Here is an 18,194-nt window from a genome sequence, read left to right as displayed (position 1 = left end):
TCACGTTAAACCTCCTCTCTCCTGTTCCCACCCCCTTATCTCCAACAAGGACAACACGGTGGCTCAGTGGTTAGCACTGCTGCCTCGCAGCGCCAGGGACACGGGTTCAATTCCAACCTTCGGTGACTGTGAGAAACGTGCAAGTTTGCCCCATCTCTGCCTGGGTTTCTCCGGGTGGTTCGGTTTCCTCCCACAGTTGAAATATGCGCAGGTTAGGTTTACTGGCCATGCTAAATTGCCCCTTAGTGTCCGAAAAGGTTAGTTGGGTTCACGGGGATAGGGTTTGGGAGGGGGGGTTAGGTAGGGTGCTTTTTCAGAGGGTCAGTGCAGACTCGATGGGCTGAATGGCCTTCTTCTGCACTCTAGTCTGTAGAGATTCTATGTCTTCCAGGTGAAGATCATCCATTCACGTTTGTCTCTTTTGAACAACTCCCCATTTCCCTACTATCACCAAGCCACAATTTCCCCCGAGCCCTACTCTTTCTCTAATTTTGATCAGATCTTACCCCATGACCTCTCTGAGCTCTTCTTTCTCAGAATACCCACATCCTGTACTCTTCTCCATTGCAATCCTCTTCCATGCCACTGTAATCATTCGCCTCCAAAATAGGCTACAGTCACAGCATATCACCAGCCCTGACTTGACTGTCTAAGACCATTTGGTCCATCAAGCCCACTCCATTCGGGCTAGCCTAAAATCAATCTTATCAATACATGCAGCTCCAAAAAAACAAAACAAAGCAAGTGACCATTTCCTGAAGTCGTAAGTATACTGAGAATATTTGATTAAATTATGTGAATCATCTACAGGAGGGGAGAACGTTCTTGAATAATTACTTTTGCACATACGCAGAGACAATTATTGATACTGAAATCATCTTCTAATATAAAGTTTGAAAACCATTTGTTATCTAAATCATATCCCCCAATTATTTTAAAGTCAGGAGTTTCACATTTGTGATGTTTTACTTCATAAAGGCAGCACGGTAGCATAGTGGTTAGCATAGTTGCTTCACAGCTCCAGGGTCCAGGTTCAATTCCCGGCTGGGTCACTGTCTGTGTGGAGTCTGCACGTTCTCCCCGTGTCTGCGTGGATTTCCTCCGGGTGCTCCGGTTTCCTCCCACAGTCCAAAGATGTGCCGGTTAGGTGGATTGGCCGTGCTAAATTGCCCTTAGTATCCAAATAATGTTAAATGGGGGTTACTGGGTTACGGGGATAGGGTAGATGCGTGGGCTTCAGCCAGTGCTCTTTGTAAGGGCCGGTGCAGAATAGGTGGGCTGAATGGCCTCCTTCTGCACTGTAAATTCTATGATTCTATGATAAATAAATCTAAAACTGAATGAAGATTGATTTACTTCATAAATAAACTGAAAACTGAATGAAGACTGACTTCTGGTCTCCTCCTTCACCACCTGCCTGTAGACAACAACACACCTTGATCAGTGCATGAAACAACACAAGCAAGAACCCTCGACAGGGCACCAACATGTGATTACTTTCAAATCATACAACTAAGAGGAAAATATTACCTTATTTTTCATGAACTTTGAATGACTCTTGTAAACTTCCATCTGCTTAAGCTCCTCTTCCCGGTCTTCAGTACTCAAAGCTCCATTAGTCTTCAGCATTTGAATTTCATCTTCTAAATCCCTAATATTTCTTTCCAGTGAGGCAATCTTGGTATCCTAATGCAGAAATAAAATTACCATTTTAAACTACTACTGTTATTGTTATATACTATGAAAAAGTACAATCATTCTAAACTTATCAGCCATTGAAGTTAAAACAGCAAAGCACTTTTTGCAGCACAACATCTGTAGCAAACAAACCTACAAAAACAAGAGCAGCAAGGTCATTGAAGTGCATGTCACAGTAGTCTCCCGGAACTTACTTGATTATTGTTGGCAATCAAACAGGAAAGTTCCCAGAGCCTTTTTTCCTCAACTGACCTGGGATTTCTCAGTACTTTGGCCTCAACAAAGCGGCCATGCGGAGAGGAATGGGGGTGATGGGTCTCCAAACGTTATACTGAGCCAAGGTGGGACAGGCTCAAAGGACAAGCTAATTGAAAAATATAATACAGTGGATACTGGAACTCTGAAATACAATTAGAGAGTGCTGGGAATTCTCAGCAGAGTTTGGCAGCATCTGTGGACAGAAACAAAGTTAACATTTAATGTTGTGACCTTTCATCAGAATTAGGAAAATAGGCCATCAACTTGTCTTCATCATAAGCCCACTCACTGCCTCCAATACACTTCTTTGCACTTAAAACCCTGTAAAGATTCCATTCCTATTGCATCCGTATTGATGATGCCCTTCTGGGATGTCCTTTTTTTTTAAAAACCCTTGAACCGATGATTTCAGCTCCCCGTAGTTGACAAGGTCTTCAACTATGTCCACCACATGCCTTGCACTTCTGCTCTCAACCCCTTCCCCTCTCAAGTTCCACAATAAGATTCCCCTTGTCCTCACCTTCCATCCTGACAACTTCCATCGTCAACGGATTATTTGCCGCTATTTCCATCATTTTCAATGTGATGCCTCCGCCAAACAAATCTTCCCTCTTTCAGCATTCAAAAGGGACGATGCCCCATTTGACAGCCTGGTCTACTCCTCAATCACCTCCAACAATCCGGCCTCTGTCCTTGGCATCTTTCCGTGCAAACGCAGAAGATGTAACACCTGCCCTTTTAACTCCTCACCATCTGAGCCCCAAACGCTCCTTCCAGCAGAAGCAGCAATATTAAGTGGACTTCTTTCAATCTAGTGTATGGAATTTGCTGCTCAAAATGTGGCCTCCTCCAAATGGTGGAAACCAAATGCAGATTGGGTGACTGCTTTGTGGAACACCTCCATTCAGTCCACAAGCATGACCCCAAGCTTCGGATAGCCTGTCATTTTACTTCTGCACCTTCTCCTCACACTGACATCTCTGTCCTTGGCCTGCTGCACTGTTACAATGAAACTCAACATAAGAAAAGCATCTCGTCTTTCATATGGCACATTTCAAATACAGCCTTCCGGACTCAACACTGAATTCTGCAATTTCAGGTTGTGACCTCTGTACCCAGTTTGATTACATTTCTTCACATCTTGTCATTTTCTTCTTATTTTTTGTTTGCAGTCAGCAGCACACCTGTTCGAGGTGCACTTTTTGTTTCTTTTCTTGCCCCATCACCATCCCCTTCGGCCCTGGAAGGCATTCAATGTGTCCTGAATTTCACCCTATCACAGACCTGCCTTTTGGCCTTATCCCACCAAACCCTGGCTCAAAACGTATTACCTCGATATCTTTTCCCAGTTCTGATGAAATTTCACACCTTAAACCTTAACTGCCAAAACTATTTCCAGCATTTTCTGTTTTTATTTCAAAGAACGAGCTGATGTAGGCTGCATTTCCTTCAAACTCATGCATCATTCTCCAAACAAGATTAGTAACAGTGTGGTTCCCAGATTTGAAATGAAATGAAATGAAATGAAAATCGCTTGTCAGAAGTAGGCTTCAAATGAAGTTACTGTGAAAAGCCCCTAGTCGCCACATTCCGGCGCCTGTTCGGGGAGGCTGGTACGGGAATTGAAACGTGCTGCTGGCCTGCCTTGGTCTGCTTTCAAAGCCAGTGATTTAGCCCTTGTGCTAAACCAGCCCCTGGAGATTTCTCCATGAAACCATTCTTACGACCTATTCAGATGGAAGAATAAATTTAAAATGTTCCATTTACACTTCATTACACAGCTCGACACACAAAATCAGAGGTGGTTTAATCATGCACTCAGGTTTTTTTTTTTGAACCAGGAAGGTTGATTAGGGTAGGGCGGTAGACGTAATCTATATGGACTTCAGTAAGGCCTTTGATAAAGTTCCACAAGGTAGGCTGCTCTGGACGGTTACATCACATGGAATCCAGGGAGACCTGGCAAATTGGATATACAACTGGCTGGATGGTCGTAAGCAGAGGGTAATGGTGGAAGGTTGCTTGTCGTACTGGAGGCCTGTGACTAATGGTGTGCCTCAGGGGTCAGTGCTGGGCCCATTGCGGTTTGTTATCTATATGAATGATTTGGATGAGAATGGACAAGGCATGATCAGTAAGTTTGCAGATGACACAAAAATAGGTGGCATTGTAGACAGTGAGGAAGGTTATCAAAAATTGCAGCAGGATCAGCTAGGGATGTAGGGCGGGAAATAGCAAATGGAGTTCAATACAGATAAGTGTGAGGTGTTGTATTTTTGAAAGTCAAATCAAGATAGGGCTTTCACGGTGAATGGTAGGGCCTTAGGGAGTATCATGGAACAGGGGGACCTTGGAGTTCAGGTGCACGGTTCTCTAAAGGTGGAGTCACAGGTATATAGGGCAGTGAAGAAGGCTTTTGGTATGCTGGCCTTCATCAGTCTGGGCATTGAGAATAGAAGTGGGAAGTTATGTTGTAATAGTACAGGACTTTGGTGGGCCGCACCTGGAGTAGTGTGTTCAGTTTTGGTCGCCTTGCTATAGGAAAGATGTTATTAAACTGGAGAGAGTGCAGAAGTGATTTACTCAAGGGATTGAGTTATAGGGCGAGATTGGACAGGCTAGGACTTTTTTCTTTGGAACGTAGGAGAATGAGGGGTGATCTTACAGAGGTGCATAAGATCATGAGAGGCATGGATAGGGTGAATGCACTCAGTCTTTTTCCCAGGGATGGGGAATCGAGAACTAGAGGACGTAGGTTTAAGTTAAGAGGGGAAAGATTGCAGGGAAAATGGACAATACTGAGAAAACAAGCAGGTTCAGAGCTTGTCTGCATATTGGAACTGCAGCTCCCAGACAAGACCAAAACTGTAGGCCCATTAGCATACTAATGGCCCATCTCCGGGAACAAAAGAGTAACATTTGAGTAACCGATACGAAGGCAGACACCCCGGCGCCAGAGGAGACCGAAACAAAGCAGGCCAACGGCCACCTAGGACATGCCCAGCCATCAGGGCACACACCCCTTTATTGGATGAAATCAATAGGAATGATCAAGAAACGGCCCAATTGATTGGGACCAAGTTCAAGGCCCGCCCAAAAGAGCGGGAAGCCCCTTTGGGTATAAGAAGGAGCCCCCAAGAGAGAATCGTTCTCTTGGACCCGGCTCTCACCGAGGAGAGACCTGTCCACCAGTTACACCAGAAACAAGTCCAAGGTCAACGAACGCTACCAGACAGACGACCTCAGCTGTTCCTCTGTACCAGTTTGACCCCAGCAGCCTCAGAACTGAACAACGGCCATTGTTCCTCTGACTGAGTGGGCACCCGAAGCTAAGTATAGGCTTTAGCAGTAGTGATAGTTTAGTCTGTAGAGTTTCATGCATGAGTATATTTAACTGTGTGTGTAAATAAATAAGCATTTGACTTTGAACTTACTAACTGGTGTATCGAGTCTTTGACCAGTATTCGGTTTTGAACCTTGTGCCGGTATCGAAAGATACCTGCCGACTCTAGAGCAAACGTAATTAGAATTAAGGAAGGCGACCATATTGACCGCCATATTCAGAGCCAACCAAAGAGAGCAACAAATTGGAGTGACAGTTGGCAGTTGGCTTATCCCACTCTTTACAGGGTTTACAAAATCTGGGCTCATCACTTTAGTGTTTCTTTTGTCTTCTTCCTTCCTGCAGCTTGCTATGACACACACTGGGATGGAGGATGGTTCTTCCTGTTGTGAGGGTGTGACTTGGTAGAAGTTTCACCTTTGCGTTTAGCTATGTGGTTTGCTGAAATCACGTACGGTTTTGACCTTGTGACCAATGGAGGATTTTAGGAATATTGGATTCGGCACTTGGTAAAAAGCCTAGGGTTATAGTGAAATTGCTGCAATAGTCACGTTTTTAAAAAATAATCCTATTTTGAAGGGCCTGGGAGCTTTTAGGATCCAGAAGGTGAAATCGACCAAGATAAATTGTTTTTTCAGGCTGGGCTAATGTACTGACTGTGGTTTGATTGGTGAAAGTCCCTGGGGAGTTAATATGCTTTCAGTCCCTGGAAGGTTAATTAATTATTTCAGCTTGGGGAGATGATTTCATTGCTGGGTGGAGCCAAGGGTTTCAGAGAGACATTTTGAAAATGTTTTGGAGAATTTGGGAGTTTGATCTGGCAACCTTTGTTTTGACCACAAATAAAAGCACAATTCTCTCCCAGTAGGATAGGTAAAAAAAAAAAAGTAATAATAACTAAAGATGCCGTCGTACGAACGGGATATAGCGCTCGACTCATCGATCGACAGTTCCACCGCGCCACAGCAAAAAAACGCACCAACCTCCTCAGAAGACAAACACGGGACGCAACCGACGGAGTACCATTCGACGTCCAGTACTTCCCCGGAGCGGAGAAACTACAACAACATCTTCGCAGCCTTCAACACATCATCGATGAAGATGAACATCTTGCCAAGGTCATCCTCACACCCCCACTACTTGCCTTCAAACAACCGCGCAACCTCAAACAAACTATTGTTTGCCGCAAACTACCCAGCCTTCAGAACAGCGACCACAACACCACACGACCCTACCATGGCAATCTCTGCAAGACGTGCCAGATCACCGACATGGGTACCTCCATTACACATGAGAACACCACCCACCAGGTACGTGGTACATACTCATGCGACTCGGCCAATGTTGTCTACCTCATACACGGTAGGAAAGGATGTCCCGAAGCATGGTACATTGTCGAGACCATGCAGATGCTACGACAATGGATGAACGGACATTGCGTGACAGTCGCCAAGCAGGAATGTTCCCTTCCAGTCGGGGAACACTTCAGCGGTCAAGGGCATTCAGCCTCTGATCTCCGGGTAAGCGTTCTCCAAGGCGGCCTTCAGGACGCGGGACAACGCAAAATTGCCGAGCAGAAACTTATAGCCAAGTTCCGCACACAAGAGTACAGCCTCAACCGGGACCTTGGATTGATGTCGCATTACATTCACCCCCCACCATCTGGCCTGGGCTTGCGAAATCCTACCAGCTGCCCTGACTTGAGACAATTCACACCTCTTTAACCTGTAACTATCCTCTCTCTGGACCTGGAAAGACTTAATTACCTGCATTCAAAGTATCGTCGTGCATCTTTGACTTTGTCTATGTATATATGTTTCTGGAACCTACCTCTTCATTCACCTGAGGAAAGAGCAGTGCTCCGAAAGCTAGTGATTCGAAACAAACCTGTTGGACTTAACCTGGTGTTGTAAGACCTCTTACTGTGCTCACCCCAGTCCAACGCCGGCATCTCCACATCAATAACAGCTAAAGCAGAGCAGTCTTGTCTGAAGACACGGAAGACCATAAGACAATAAGACCTAGGAGTAGAATTCGGCCACACGGCCCAGCGAGTCTGCTCTGCCATCCAATCAAGGCTGATATTTTTCTCATACTCATTCTCCTGCCTTCTCTCCATAACCACTGATCCCCTTATTAATCTCCCCATAACTACTGATCCCCTTATTAATCAAGAACCTATCTATCTCTGTCTTAAAGACACTCAGTGAGTTGGCCTTCACAGCCTTCTGCGGCAAAGAGTTCCACAGATTCACCACCCTCTGGCTGAAGAAATTCCTCCTCATCTCTGTTTTAAAGGAAGTCTGAGATTGTGTCCTCTGCTTCTAGTTTTTCCTACAAGTGGAAGCATCCTCTCCACGTCCACGTTATTCAGGCCTTACAGTATCCTGTAAGTTTCAATAAGATCCCCACTCATCCTTCTAAACTCCGAGTACAGACCCAGAGTCCTCAACCGCTCCTCATACAACAAGCTCTTCATTCCAGGGATCATTCTTGTGAACCTCCCCTGGACCCATTCCAAGGCCAGAAGGTCCTTCTTTAGGTACGGGGCCCAAAGCTGCTCACAATATTCCAAATGGGGTCTGACCAGAACCTTATACAGCCTCAGGTCTTGTATTCTAGCCCTCTCGACATGAATGGTAACATTGCATTTGCCTTCCTAACTGAACCTGCACGTGAACCTTAAGCGAATCGTGAATAAGTGCTCCCAAGTCCCTTTGTGCTTCTGATTTTCTAAGCATTTTCCCATTTAGATATAGTCTACTCCTCCATTCCTGCTTCCGAAGTGCATAACCTCACACTTTTCCACATTGTTCACAGTCGAGCCTTTAGTCATTGTTCAGAGGGCCTCGGATAAGTGGAAAAGGGTAAAGGGGAATGGGGCCGAATACAATGTCCTTGTATGCTGATGATCTTCTTTTGTATGTTACGGACCCAATCCCCACAACGGGTGATGTCACGGTGTTTGATTTAGTCTTTTATTTAGATTCGGTAGACAGTTCTTCAGAGGGACCGGCAGTCAGGAGGCCTGGCCATGCCAAGTTTGATATATTATTATTGGGCGGCAAAGGCAGAGAATATGCTGGGGTCATGTGGAGATCTGGAGGCTGTATGGGTGCAGATGGAGTGGGGTCGTGTAAGGGGCTAATGGCGGCTTCACTGCTGTTCTCTACGGCAGTAATGACATTCGCAACAACAGTGTTTACATTTTTTTCAACATTAGCTACCTGGATCAGCTGGTTAGAGTCTTCCCCGCTTTAGGTCAATGTTCTTGGGTCTTGGAAGCATAAAACTGTCCCTTCATTGACGACTAATTTTTAATTAATTTGTTTTCTTTACTCGGAGCGAGCTTAGCCAATGTGTGCTCAGGCGCTGACTCAGGAATCGGTTTCCTCGGACTGCGTTTTAATGGCAATTTCTGACCACTGTAATATTAAACTTTTTTTTTTGTCTCGTGTTGTCCAGGCATTTTAAATTTTCAGCTCACTCCTGCTTAGCCACCTGACTCTACACACTGAGTCTTGAAATTGGACTTCCATCGGATTCAATGGTGTCTTCTGCTACAGTGAGGAATTTAGATTCTGCGTTCAGGCTTCCAAGCCTATCTTTAGGACTGTCTTTCTGTGCCTTTGCTTCTTGAGCTTTTCTTCAGGCCAGAATAATTATTTGATTTTTCCTTCCGTTTTCCAGAGTTTTAATTTTCTCCTACAGTCTGCGAGGTTTTGAGTTGCTCCATTCACTGCCACCATGTTGTAAGGTTTTGTGCATGGTTTATTAGATCTTAAGGTATTCGAGGTCTTAGATGGTTCAATAGCATGTATTTCATAACTATTAGAAATTATATACACAAGTACAGTAAAGATCCAAACCAGGAGCTATCCCCATGCTTGCTTCTACATATGCTCTGTTCAACACAACACGGATTCATAGGTGTGGGTCGTGTATGTTCTTCCATCACTCAGTCTCAAGTTAACGTTTTATGTGCCAGATCCTTGCCCATCAGTGGTAATCAGTAGAAGGCTTCCTTGCCCATGTTTGAACTGGTGCCATGAAATCGCATGGGGTCTGCAGAATCCCTACAGTGCAAGGACGACAACTTTCGGCCCATTGAGTCCGTACCGACCCTCCAGAAGAGCATTCTATCCTGTCCCACTACCCCATCCTATTCCCACCGTGCCGCCTGGGACAGCTCTCCAGTTTTGGCAAAAGCCTCCCGGATGTTATTACGGAGCGCACTGCAGGGTTGACAGGGCTTGGTGTACCATTGTCACTTCTGGTGCCCAAGTCTCAGCCAAGTGGTCTATCCAGTGGTATTCCTTTTTGACTTTTCTCTATCAGTGTGGTGCTACGGAGTGGCTTGCTATGGCATTTCAGAGGGAGGTTAAGAGTCAACAACATGGCTGTGGGTTTGGAGTCACAGTAAGGGCAGCAGATTTCCTTCTCTAAAGGACATGAGTGAACCAGATGGATATTTTAGGCTAATCTATGATGGTGCCCTGAAACTATCACAGAGACTAGCTTTCAATTCCAGATTTTATTGAATTTGATTAATTAATTATTTAAAATTCCACCAGCTGCTGTGGTGGGAGTTGAACCCATGCCCCCAGAGTATTAGCCTGGACCTCTGGATTAACAGTCCAGTGACATTGCCATTACATGACATCTCCCCTTAGCCTCTATATTTTATAAATGGCTTTTAATTGCATGCATGACCAGCTACAAATTCAAAAGCAAACTTGGTTTCAAAGCAGAAAAACATGACCCCATATTATAGCTGAACATATTTTAACAGCAATGAGAGAAATTATTGCCCAATAGTGTACAATTTCATATATAAAAGCAGAACAGAGAAACTACTCAATGCAGAGATTGTGTCAATTCACTTTTGGGCTTTTAAAAATGCTTGGTTATATAAAAGAATTGAAGATTTTTGACGGGGCTCACACAGTAGAGGAAAGTCTGTCGGCAACTCTTTCCTGAAAACTGATAGGCCTTGTTGCCATGGTGGCTGACTTCAGATGGGCTCAACAATATTGATGGCATATGCTCAAGACTATGACGATGCACTAGCTGGTTAACCCTTTTATTTCTTGTTTGTAGATTTTATCATTCAAAATTGCAACAGATTTAAATTCAGCATATAGTTTAAAGAATGTAGTAGCTAATCAGCCCAATTGACATAAAACTGCATAAAACATAATAAAACTGTATTGCCATGAGAAGTCCTGGATATAGTGATTGCATGTCCTTGTTTTTTTATTTCAAGCCGGAACACAACAAAACCAACCTGCGCTCGTAGAGAAGCGTTAGGAGGCAGGTTCGGCCTACTTTAAATGGCCAGGCCTCATCAACAAATGCCATCAATCAAGACGGAGAACGCAGTGAGTTAACTATGGCTTTAATTGACTTACAACAGAACTGGCAGTGTGCCCCAGAATGAGGCAGTGAGAGAGGTCGGCAGCCTATATACCCAAGCCCTAGGGGGAGGAGCCACAAGCAGATCCAAAACCGTACATGTAATATAGTGGCAATACTGTACAACATGTAATGCTGCGGCAGCACAATACAACACAGTGGTTTCACCACATTTACCCCCTGCTCAAAAAAAAAGTCCGGCGGGAGTGAAGTGAACAAGTTGCTTCAGAGATTGAGCCTGACGGGGCTTTGATTGTCCGCCGTGACCGCCTCAGTTCCGGCAGTGGTGTGGGCATTGTAGTTGGCGGAAGCGTTGAGGCCGGTGTGTCCGGGAGCAAGACAGCTTGTGTTCCCAGACGGGTGGGCAACAACGGGGGAAGGGGGTATAGGGTCGGGTCGAGTAGTAGTAGAGAGCGGAGGAATAGGGGCGGGAGCGCCGGTGACAGTCGCTAGGGAACCTACGGGTGCCAAATCTTGAAGGTCGGGTCAAGTAGTAGTAGAGAGGGGAGGAATAGGGTCGGGAGCGCCGGTGACAGTCGCTGGGGAACCTGTGGGTGCCAAATCTCAAAGGGAGACTGTGTCCTTCCGTCCGACATGGTAAGCCACGCAGGCGTACTGGGGATTCGCATGTCGAAGAAGAACCCTCTCGACCAGAGTATCCAACTTATGAGTCCTCACATGCCGTCAGAGGAGGACGGGCCCCGGAACCGTCAGCCAGGTCGGGAGCAAGACACCCGAGATGGACCTTCTGGGGAAGGCAAACATCCTCTCATGGGGGGGACACATTAGTAGCAGTGCAGAGAAGCAACCGGATGCATTGGAGTGCCTCGGGAAGGACCTCCTGCCAGAGGGAGACTGGGAGAACTCTAGACCGTAGGGCAAGAAGGACAGCCTTCCAGACCGTCGCGTTCTCCCTCTCCACCTGTCCGTTCCCCCCAGGATTGTAGCTAGTAGTCCTGCTTGAGGCGATGCCCTTGCTAAGCAGGAACTGACGCAGCTCATCACTCCTGAAGAAGGAACCCCGATCGCTATGGATGTAAGTGGGGAAACCGAACAAGATGAAGACACTGCTCAATGCCTTGATCACTGTGGCAGAGGTCATGTCAGGGCATGGGATGGCGAAAGGGAAGCGCGAGTACTCGTCAGGGATGTTGAGGAAGTACACGTTACGGTTAGTGGAGGGGAGGGGCCCTTTGAAATCCATGCTGAGGCGTTCAAAGGGGCGTGAGGCCCTTACCAGGCGTGCTCTGTCTGGCCGATAGAAGTGCGGTTTGCACTCCGCGCAGACCTGGCAGTCCCTGGTCATGGTTCTGACCCCCTCGATGGAGTAAGACAGGTTTGCGGGCCTTGATATAATGGAAAAGCAGGGTGACCCCTGGGTGACAGAGGCCATTGTGGAGGGCCCGCAGTCGGTCTACTTGTGTGATGGCACAAGTACCGCGGGAAAAGGCATCTGGGGGCTCATTAAGCTTCCCAGGACGATACTGGATATCATAGCTGTAGGTGGAGAGTTTGATCCTCCACCTCAGTATCTTATCGTTTTTGATTTTTCCCCATTGTGCGTTGTCAAATAAAAAAGGCTACCGACCGTTGGTCGGTGACGAGGATGAACCTCCTACCAGCTTGGTAGTGCCTCCAATACCGCACAACTTCCACAATGGTTTGTGCTTCCTTCTCGACAGAGGAGTGTCAAATCTCGGAAGCATTGAGGGTTCTTGAGAAGAAGGCTACTGGCCTGCCCACCTGGTTGAGGGTAGCAGCCAGGGTGACGTCTGACGCATCGCTCTCAACCTGGGAGGGGATGGACTCGTCCACCGCGTGCATGGTGGCCTTAGTGATATCGGCCTTGAATAAATAAGTGGGTGGGCTTTGTCCACATAGTTGGGGACCCACTGGGCATAGTCGGAGAATAGCCCCAGGCATCGTTTGCGGACCTTGAGGCTCTGGGGAACGGAAAGTTCTATGAGGGGGCACATGAGGTCGGGGTCAGGCCCTAGGACTCTGTTTTCCACGACATAGCTTAGGATGGCTAGCCGGGTTGTGCGGAAACGCACTTCTCCTTGTTGTAGGTCAGGTTAAGGAGCTGGGCAGTGTGGAGGAATTTCTTGAGGTTAATGTCGTGGTCCTGCTGATCATGGCCGCAGATGGTGACATTATCTAAGTATGGGTATGTAGCCCGCAGCCCGTACTGGTCCACCATTTGGTCCATCCTCGCTGGCAGACCGGGACCCCATTGGTGCCGCCAAAAGGAACCCGGAGAACGTGGTAGAGGCGGCCAGCTGCCTCGAAGGCAGTGTACTGGCGGTCCTCCGGGCGGATAGGGAGCTGGTGGCACGCGGACCTCAGGTCCACGGTGGAAAAGACCCGGTACTGCGCAATCTGATTGACCATGTCAGATATGCGGGGAAAAACAAACAAAAAAGAAATGTACAACACAGGAACAGGCCCTTCGGCCCTCCAAGCCCGTGCCGACCATGCTGCCCGACTAAACTACAATCTTCTACACTTCCTGGGTCCGTATCCCTCTATTCCCATCCTATTCATGTATTTGTCAAGATGCCCCTTAAATGTCACTATCGTCCCTGCTTCCACCACCTCCTCTGGTAGCGAGTTCCAGGCACCCACTACCCTCTGCGTAAAAAACTTGCCTCGTACATCTCCTCTAAACCTTGTCCCTCTCACCTTAAACCTATGCCCCCTAGTAATTGACTCCTCTACCCTGGGGAAAAGCCTCTGACTATCCGCCTGGAGGACCGCCAGTACACTGCCTTCGAGGCAGCTGGCCGCCTCTACCACTTTCTCCGGGTTCCCTTCGGCGTCACCAATGGGGTCCCGGTCTTCCAGCGAGGATGGACCAAATGGTGGACCAGTACGGGCTGCGGGCTACGTACCCATACTTAGATAATGTCACCATCTGCGGCCATGATCAGCAGGACCACTGACTATCCAAGGGGGTACGCATCGAGCTGCATGTACCAGTTGATGGTCAATGACCATCCGGTGCTTCTCCCCAGTCTTGATGACCACCACCCGAGCTCTCCAGGGGCTGGTGCTGGCCTCTATAATCCCTTCTCTCAGGAGTCGCTGAACCTCCGACTTCACGAAGGTCATGTCCCGAGCACTGTATCGTCTGCTCTTAGTGGCGACGGGCTTACAGTCTGGGGTGAGGTTGGCCAAGAGCGAGGGAGCGGTGACCCTAAGGGTTGAGGGGCTACAGACGGTGAGAGGGCACAGGGGTCCATCGAACTTCAGGGTGATACTCTGGAGGTTGCACTGGAAGTCGAGACCCAAAAGAATTGCCGCGCAGAGGTGTGGGAGGACAAAGAGCTTAAAATGTTTGAAAGATACGCCCCGTTCCGTGAGGCTCACGACACAGTACCCACGGATTTGCACGGTATGCGACCCAGAGGCCAGGCGGATTTTCTGGGCTGCGGGTAAAACGGGAAGGGAGTAGCGCCATACCGTGGCCGGGTGTATGAAGCTGTCTGTACTCCAGGAGTCAAAAAGTCAGGCCGTCTCGTGGCCGCTGATCCGGACCGCCATCGTAGATTTAGCGAGGCCGCGAGGCCGAGACTGGTCTTGGGTGATGGAGGCGGCCACCGGACGGCGGGCTGGCTTCGGATGGCGGGCGGGCTTGGACAGCAGGCGGGCGGGTCGAGAGTAGCGGAGGCCAGCTGACGGATGGGCGAGCCGGAGTTCCGGGAGCCGGCGGTGGACTTCAAAAATGGCGAAGATGAGGCGGTGGACTTCAAAAATTGCGTTCGAGATGGCGGCCCACGCGGGTGGCACGTGGCAGTTTGCATCGAAGGTGGCGGTGCCCGAGGGTTGCACATGGCGGGTGGCATCGAAGATGGTGGCCCCCGCGTCCCCAAGGGAGCTGCGTGGTCGGAGGCATCGGCATCCACGTCAAGGGAGGCCACCTCCAGCGATTCAGCAAGCTGCACCGTTTCCCCGAGGTCAAGTGTCTCCCTCCCTAGCAGGTGCTGGCGAACACAGTGAGAGTCAATGCCGGCAACATAAGCGTCCTGGATCAGGAGTTCGGTGTGCTCAGCAGCCGACACCGCCTCGCAGTTGCAGGCCCCGCCGAGCACCCGCAAAATGCGCAGAAATTCTGCCAGCGACTCTCCAGGGCGCTGACGCCGTGTGGCAAGGAGGTGCCTGGCGAACAGTCCGTTAACCCGTTTCACATACCGTCCTTTCAAGAGAGTAATGGTTTCATCAAACGAGGCCGCGTCCCGGAAGATGAGAAAAATTCGCCGGCTCACCCGGGAGATGAGGACTCGCAGCTTGTGTTCCTCGGAGACGGCGACGGCGGAAGAATTGATGAAGGATTCTAGACAGCGAAGCCAGTGTGCGAAGAAGACATCGGCGTCGGCTGATTGGGGGTCGACCTGCAGGAGGTCCGGTTTGAGACCCGGATCCATGTTAAACAGCTCTTTGATTTAATGTAAGTCAATTAAATTGATATGTCATCAATCAAGACGGAGAACGAAGAGTGAATTAACTATGGCTTTAATTGACTTACAACAGAACTGGCAGTGTGCCCCAGAATGAGGCAGTGAGAGGTCGGCAGCCTATATACCCAGGCACTAGGGGGAGGAGCCACGGGCAGAGCCAAAACCGTACAACATGTAATATAGTGGCAATACTGTACAACACGTAATACTGTGGCACCACAATACAACACAGTGGTTTCACCACATATAGTGACTGCATGTCCTTGTTTTTTTATTTCAAGCCGGAACATAACAAAACCAACCTGCGCTCGTAGAGAAGCGTTAGGAGGCAGGTTCGGCCTACTTTAAATGGCCAGGCCTCATCAATAACACTGCTTGCTGACATTGGTCAAAAGGGCCAAGATGAAAGCAGGAAGTGGTTGCCGAGCCATTAAAATTAGGCAGCCTGAAGTTGCTGCTGGAGACCCGTGGGAATGATGACAGGCACAAGTGCTCCAGAAGATGAATCCTTGCTAAGTGATGGATAGCCAAAAGGATTCCTGTGGGACCAGAGGCCAAATGAAAAAGTCATCATCATTGGTCACCCCCTCAACCTTTAGGCCAAAATACCAAATTAGATGTCACTGGAGCCCTCGGTGCATATCTAAAGTAGAGCTCATTGGCTTCAGGAGGTGCTCTTCCCAGTGTACCAGATCGAGGCAGAAACGGAGGGAGTAAGTCTACTTTAGCTGCCCATCCCACTTGTTTTCTGCCACACAGGAAGCCCTGTTTGTTTATTTGTGCAACCAAAATGATTGCTACAGAACATGGGAATGCCAAATATTCAGTAACGATGCAGAATTACAAATGGCCACATCACTTTTCCATCAGCCTGCTGCACTGCTGAATGACAAAATTTCAAAGGAATTTGCGTCTGGTCATAATTATTGCATCCAGCAGGTCAAAGCTAACTTAGTTAAGTAGATCATAGCCCAGTTCAAGCATATAGATATTTAATTTTTTTGTACTGTTATAATTCTTTTCTACTCTTGTGAACTTTAACCGTAGCTTCCATGTACCTGGAGAAACTTTGCTTTTCAAAATGTGTACAATAACACATCCTACATTCACTGAAAGTAATTCTCCCACATAGATCAGTAGGCTCAAAGTTGCACTCCTGATCTGTGATGAGTTGCGTGTGAGCTCAGTGCCACTGATGCAGGGGTGAGAAAACGGGGCAGGATTGCTGCTAACCAGGAACTACCGATAGCAGCGTAAATGTGTGAAACATGAAGTATTACACTCAGCCATTACAACTCTGGCAGAATTACATGCTCACACATGAGGAATAGTCACTTGGATAATGTAAAATGAAAAAATGAAATGAAAATCGCTTGTCACAAGTAGGCTTCAATGAAGTTACTGTGAAAAGCCCCTAGTCGCCACATTCCGGCGCCTGTTCGGGGAGGCTAGTACGGGAATTGAACCGTGCTGCTGGCCTGCCTTGGTCTGCTTTAAAAGCCAGCGATTTAGCCCAGTGTGCTAAACCAGCCCCTGTACCAGAAGGGGACTGGTGACCAGGGGATAGTACCCTACAAAAAGTAAAAGTCTCAGAGTGAGGAGAGGGAAAAAGAATTACCTCCAAGATAATTAACTTTATTTTCTCCCTCATCACTTAACCACACACATCTCCGTGAAGAACACAGGCACAAGTCTCATTTCTAGGTGTCGATGAATGGCTAAGTAGCCGGAGGTAGTTTACCCAAAGTTTCACCCAAGCGGGACTGTGGTTAGCAGTGCTGTCTCACAGCGTCAGGGACCTGGGTTTGATTCCGGCCTTGGGTGACTGCCTGTGTGGAGTTTGCACGTTTTCCCCGTGTCTACGTGTGTTTCCTCCGGGTGCTCCGGTTTCCTCCCACTGTCCAAAGATGCGCAGGTTAGGTGGATTGGCCATGCTAAAATTGCCCCTTAGTGTCCAATTTGGGCACAGTGCTCTTTAGGAGGATGGGCCACATGGCCTCCTTCTGCACTGTAGGGTGATGTGTTAGGCAGGTAGGTTCGATGTGGACTGCACTCGATGCAGGGAAGCTAGAAACAGACGTCTAACACTGGAGAAGATCCAACACTGTTTTATTCAACGATAGAACTGATATACATATTCAGCTGTGGGTCAACACGATACAGAACTGACTGGAGACCTTGTAGTAGCCTGACTACTAGCTACCGCATGATGTTTGCACTTGCTAGCTCGTGGGCTCTGACTGTCTCAGTGGCTGGGTCCAGAGAGAGCGGGAAACCTAGTGCCCTCTGGCTTTACAGTGGTAGAGTCCTGTCTGGTGATTGGCTGCACTGTGTTGTGTGCTTACTGGTCATTCTGTGTGTCAATCACTGCCTGGCTGCATCTCATTATATACATGAGTGAATATTATGACATCTCCCCAACCCCCTTTTTTTTTTAGAAACATAAATACTTAGGTGTGCGTGCTATATATATGCCTGACTATATACAAAAGGGGTCTAAATGAACGTATATACATAGGAAGGTGTCGATGGTGCAGATACATGGCAAACAAAACAATATTTACAGAGGTTAAATCGATGAAGTCACAAAATGTACAAAGGGTCAGTCTACAGATTCAGTTTTTGTGGTGGGCGACAAATTCTTGTCGATCGCCGCAGAGGTGGATCAGGAGCCGCCTGCACGTGGATAGGCGGGATCACTGTTATCGCGGTGGTCGCATGGGCCGGCAGGATTGCTGGTAGATTGGTGGCCTCGTGGCAGGGTACGTCCGGAGGAAGCATCGTAGGTGGAGGGGCACTTTGGTCAGGTGGCGGGCGTGGAACTCTGCGCAGTGCCCGTCTGTTGCACCGTAGCAGGGAGCCATCAGCCATGCGGACCAGGAACCACCTTGGGGCCACTTGTTTGATCACAACAGCTGTGGCTGACCAGCCGCCCACAGCTAACTGGACACGAACATGATCAGTTGGGGCCAGCTCGGGTAGATCAGTGGCATGAGCATCGTATGTGGCCTTCTGTTGGGCCC

General features: G+C 48.1%; 1 protein-coding gene across 9 annotated transcripts in view; it reads right to left on the bottom strand.

Moving 5' to 3' along the window:
- The window catches only part of LOC140388384 (ERC protein 2), a 1,175,365-nt gene that overhangs the window by 874,789 nt on the left and 282,382 nt on the right, over positions 1 to 18,194 (bottom strand). For all 9 annotated transcript variants that reach the window (XM_072472461.1, XM_072472462.1, XM_072472470.1 and 6 more), the window contains one exon: positions 1,531 to 1,686. In XM_072472461.1, coding sequence (XP_072328562.1) covers positions 1,531 to 1,686 — 156 coding nt within the window. The remainder of the gene's footprint in view (positions 1 to 1,530; positions 1,687 to 18,194) is intronic.

This window comes from Scyliorhinus torazame, chromosome 13 (assembly GCF_047496885.1).
Source record: "Scyliorhinus torazame isolate Kashiwa2021f chromosome 13, sScyTor2.1, whole genome shotgun sequence".
Lineage (NCBI taxonomy): Eukaryota > Metazoa > Chordata > Chondrichthyes > Carcharhiniformes > Scyliorhinidae > Scyliorhinus > Scyliorhinus torazame.
Note: the sequence above shows the minus strand (reverse complement) of the source record. Positions and strands in the feature narration are given on the sequence as shown.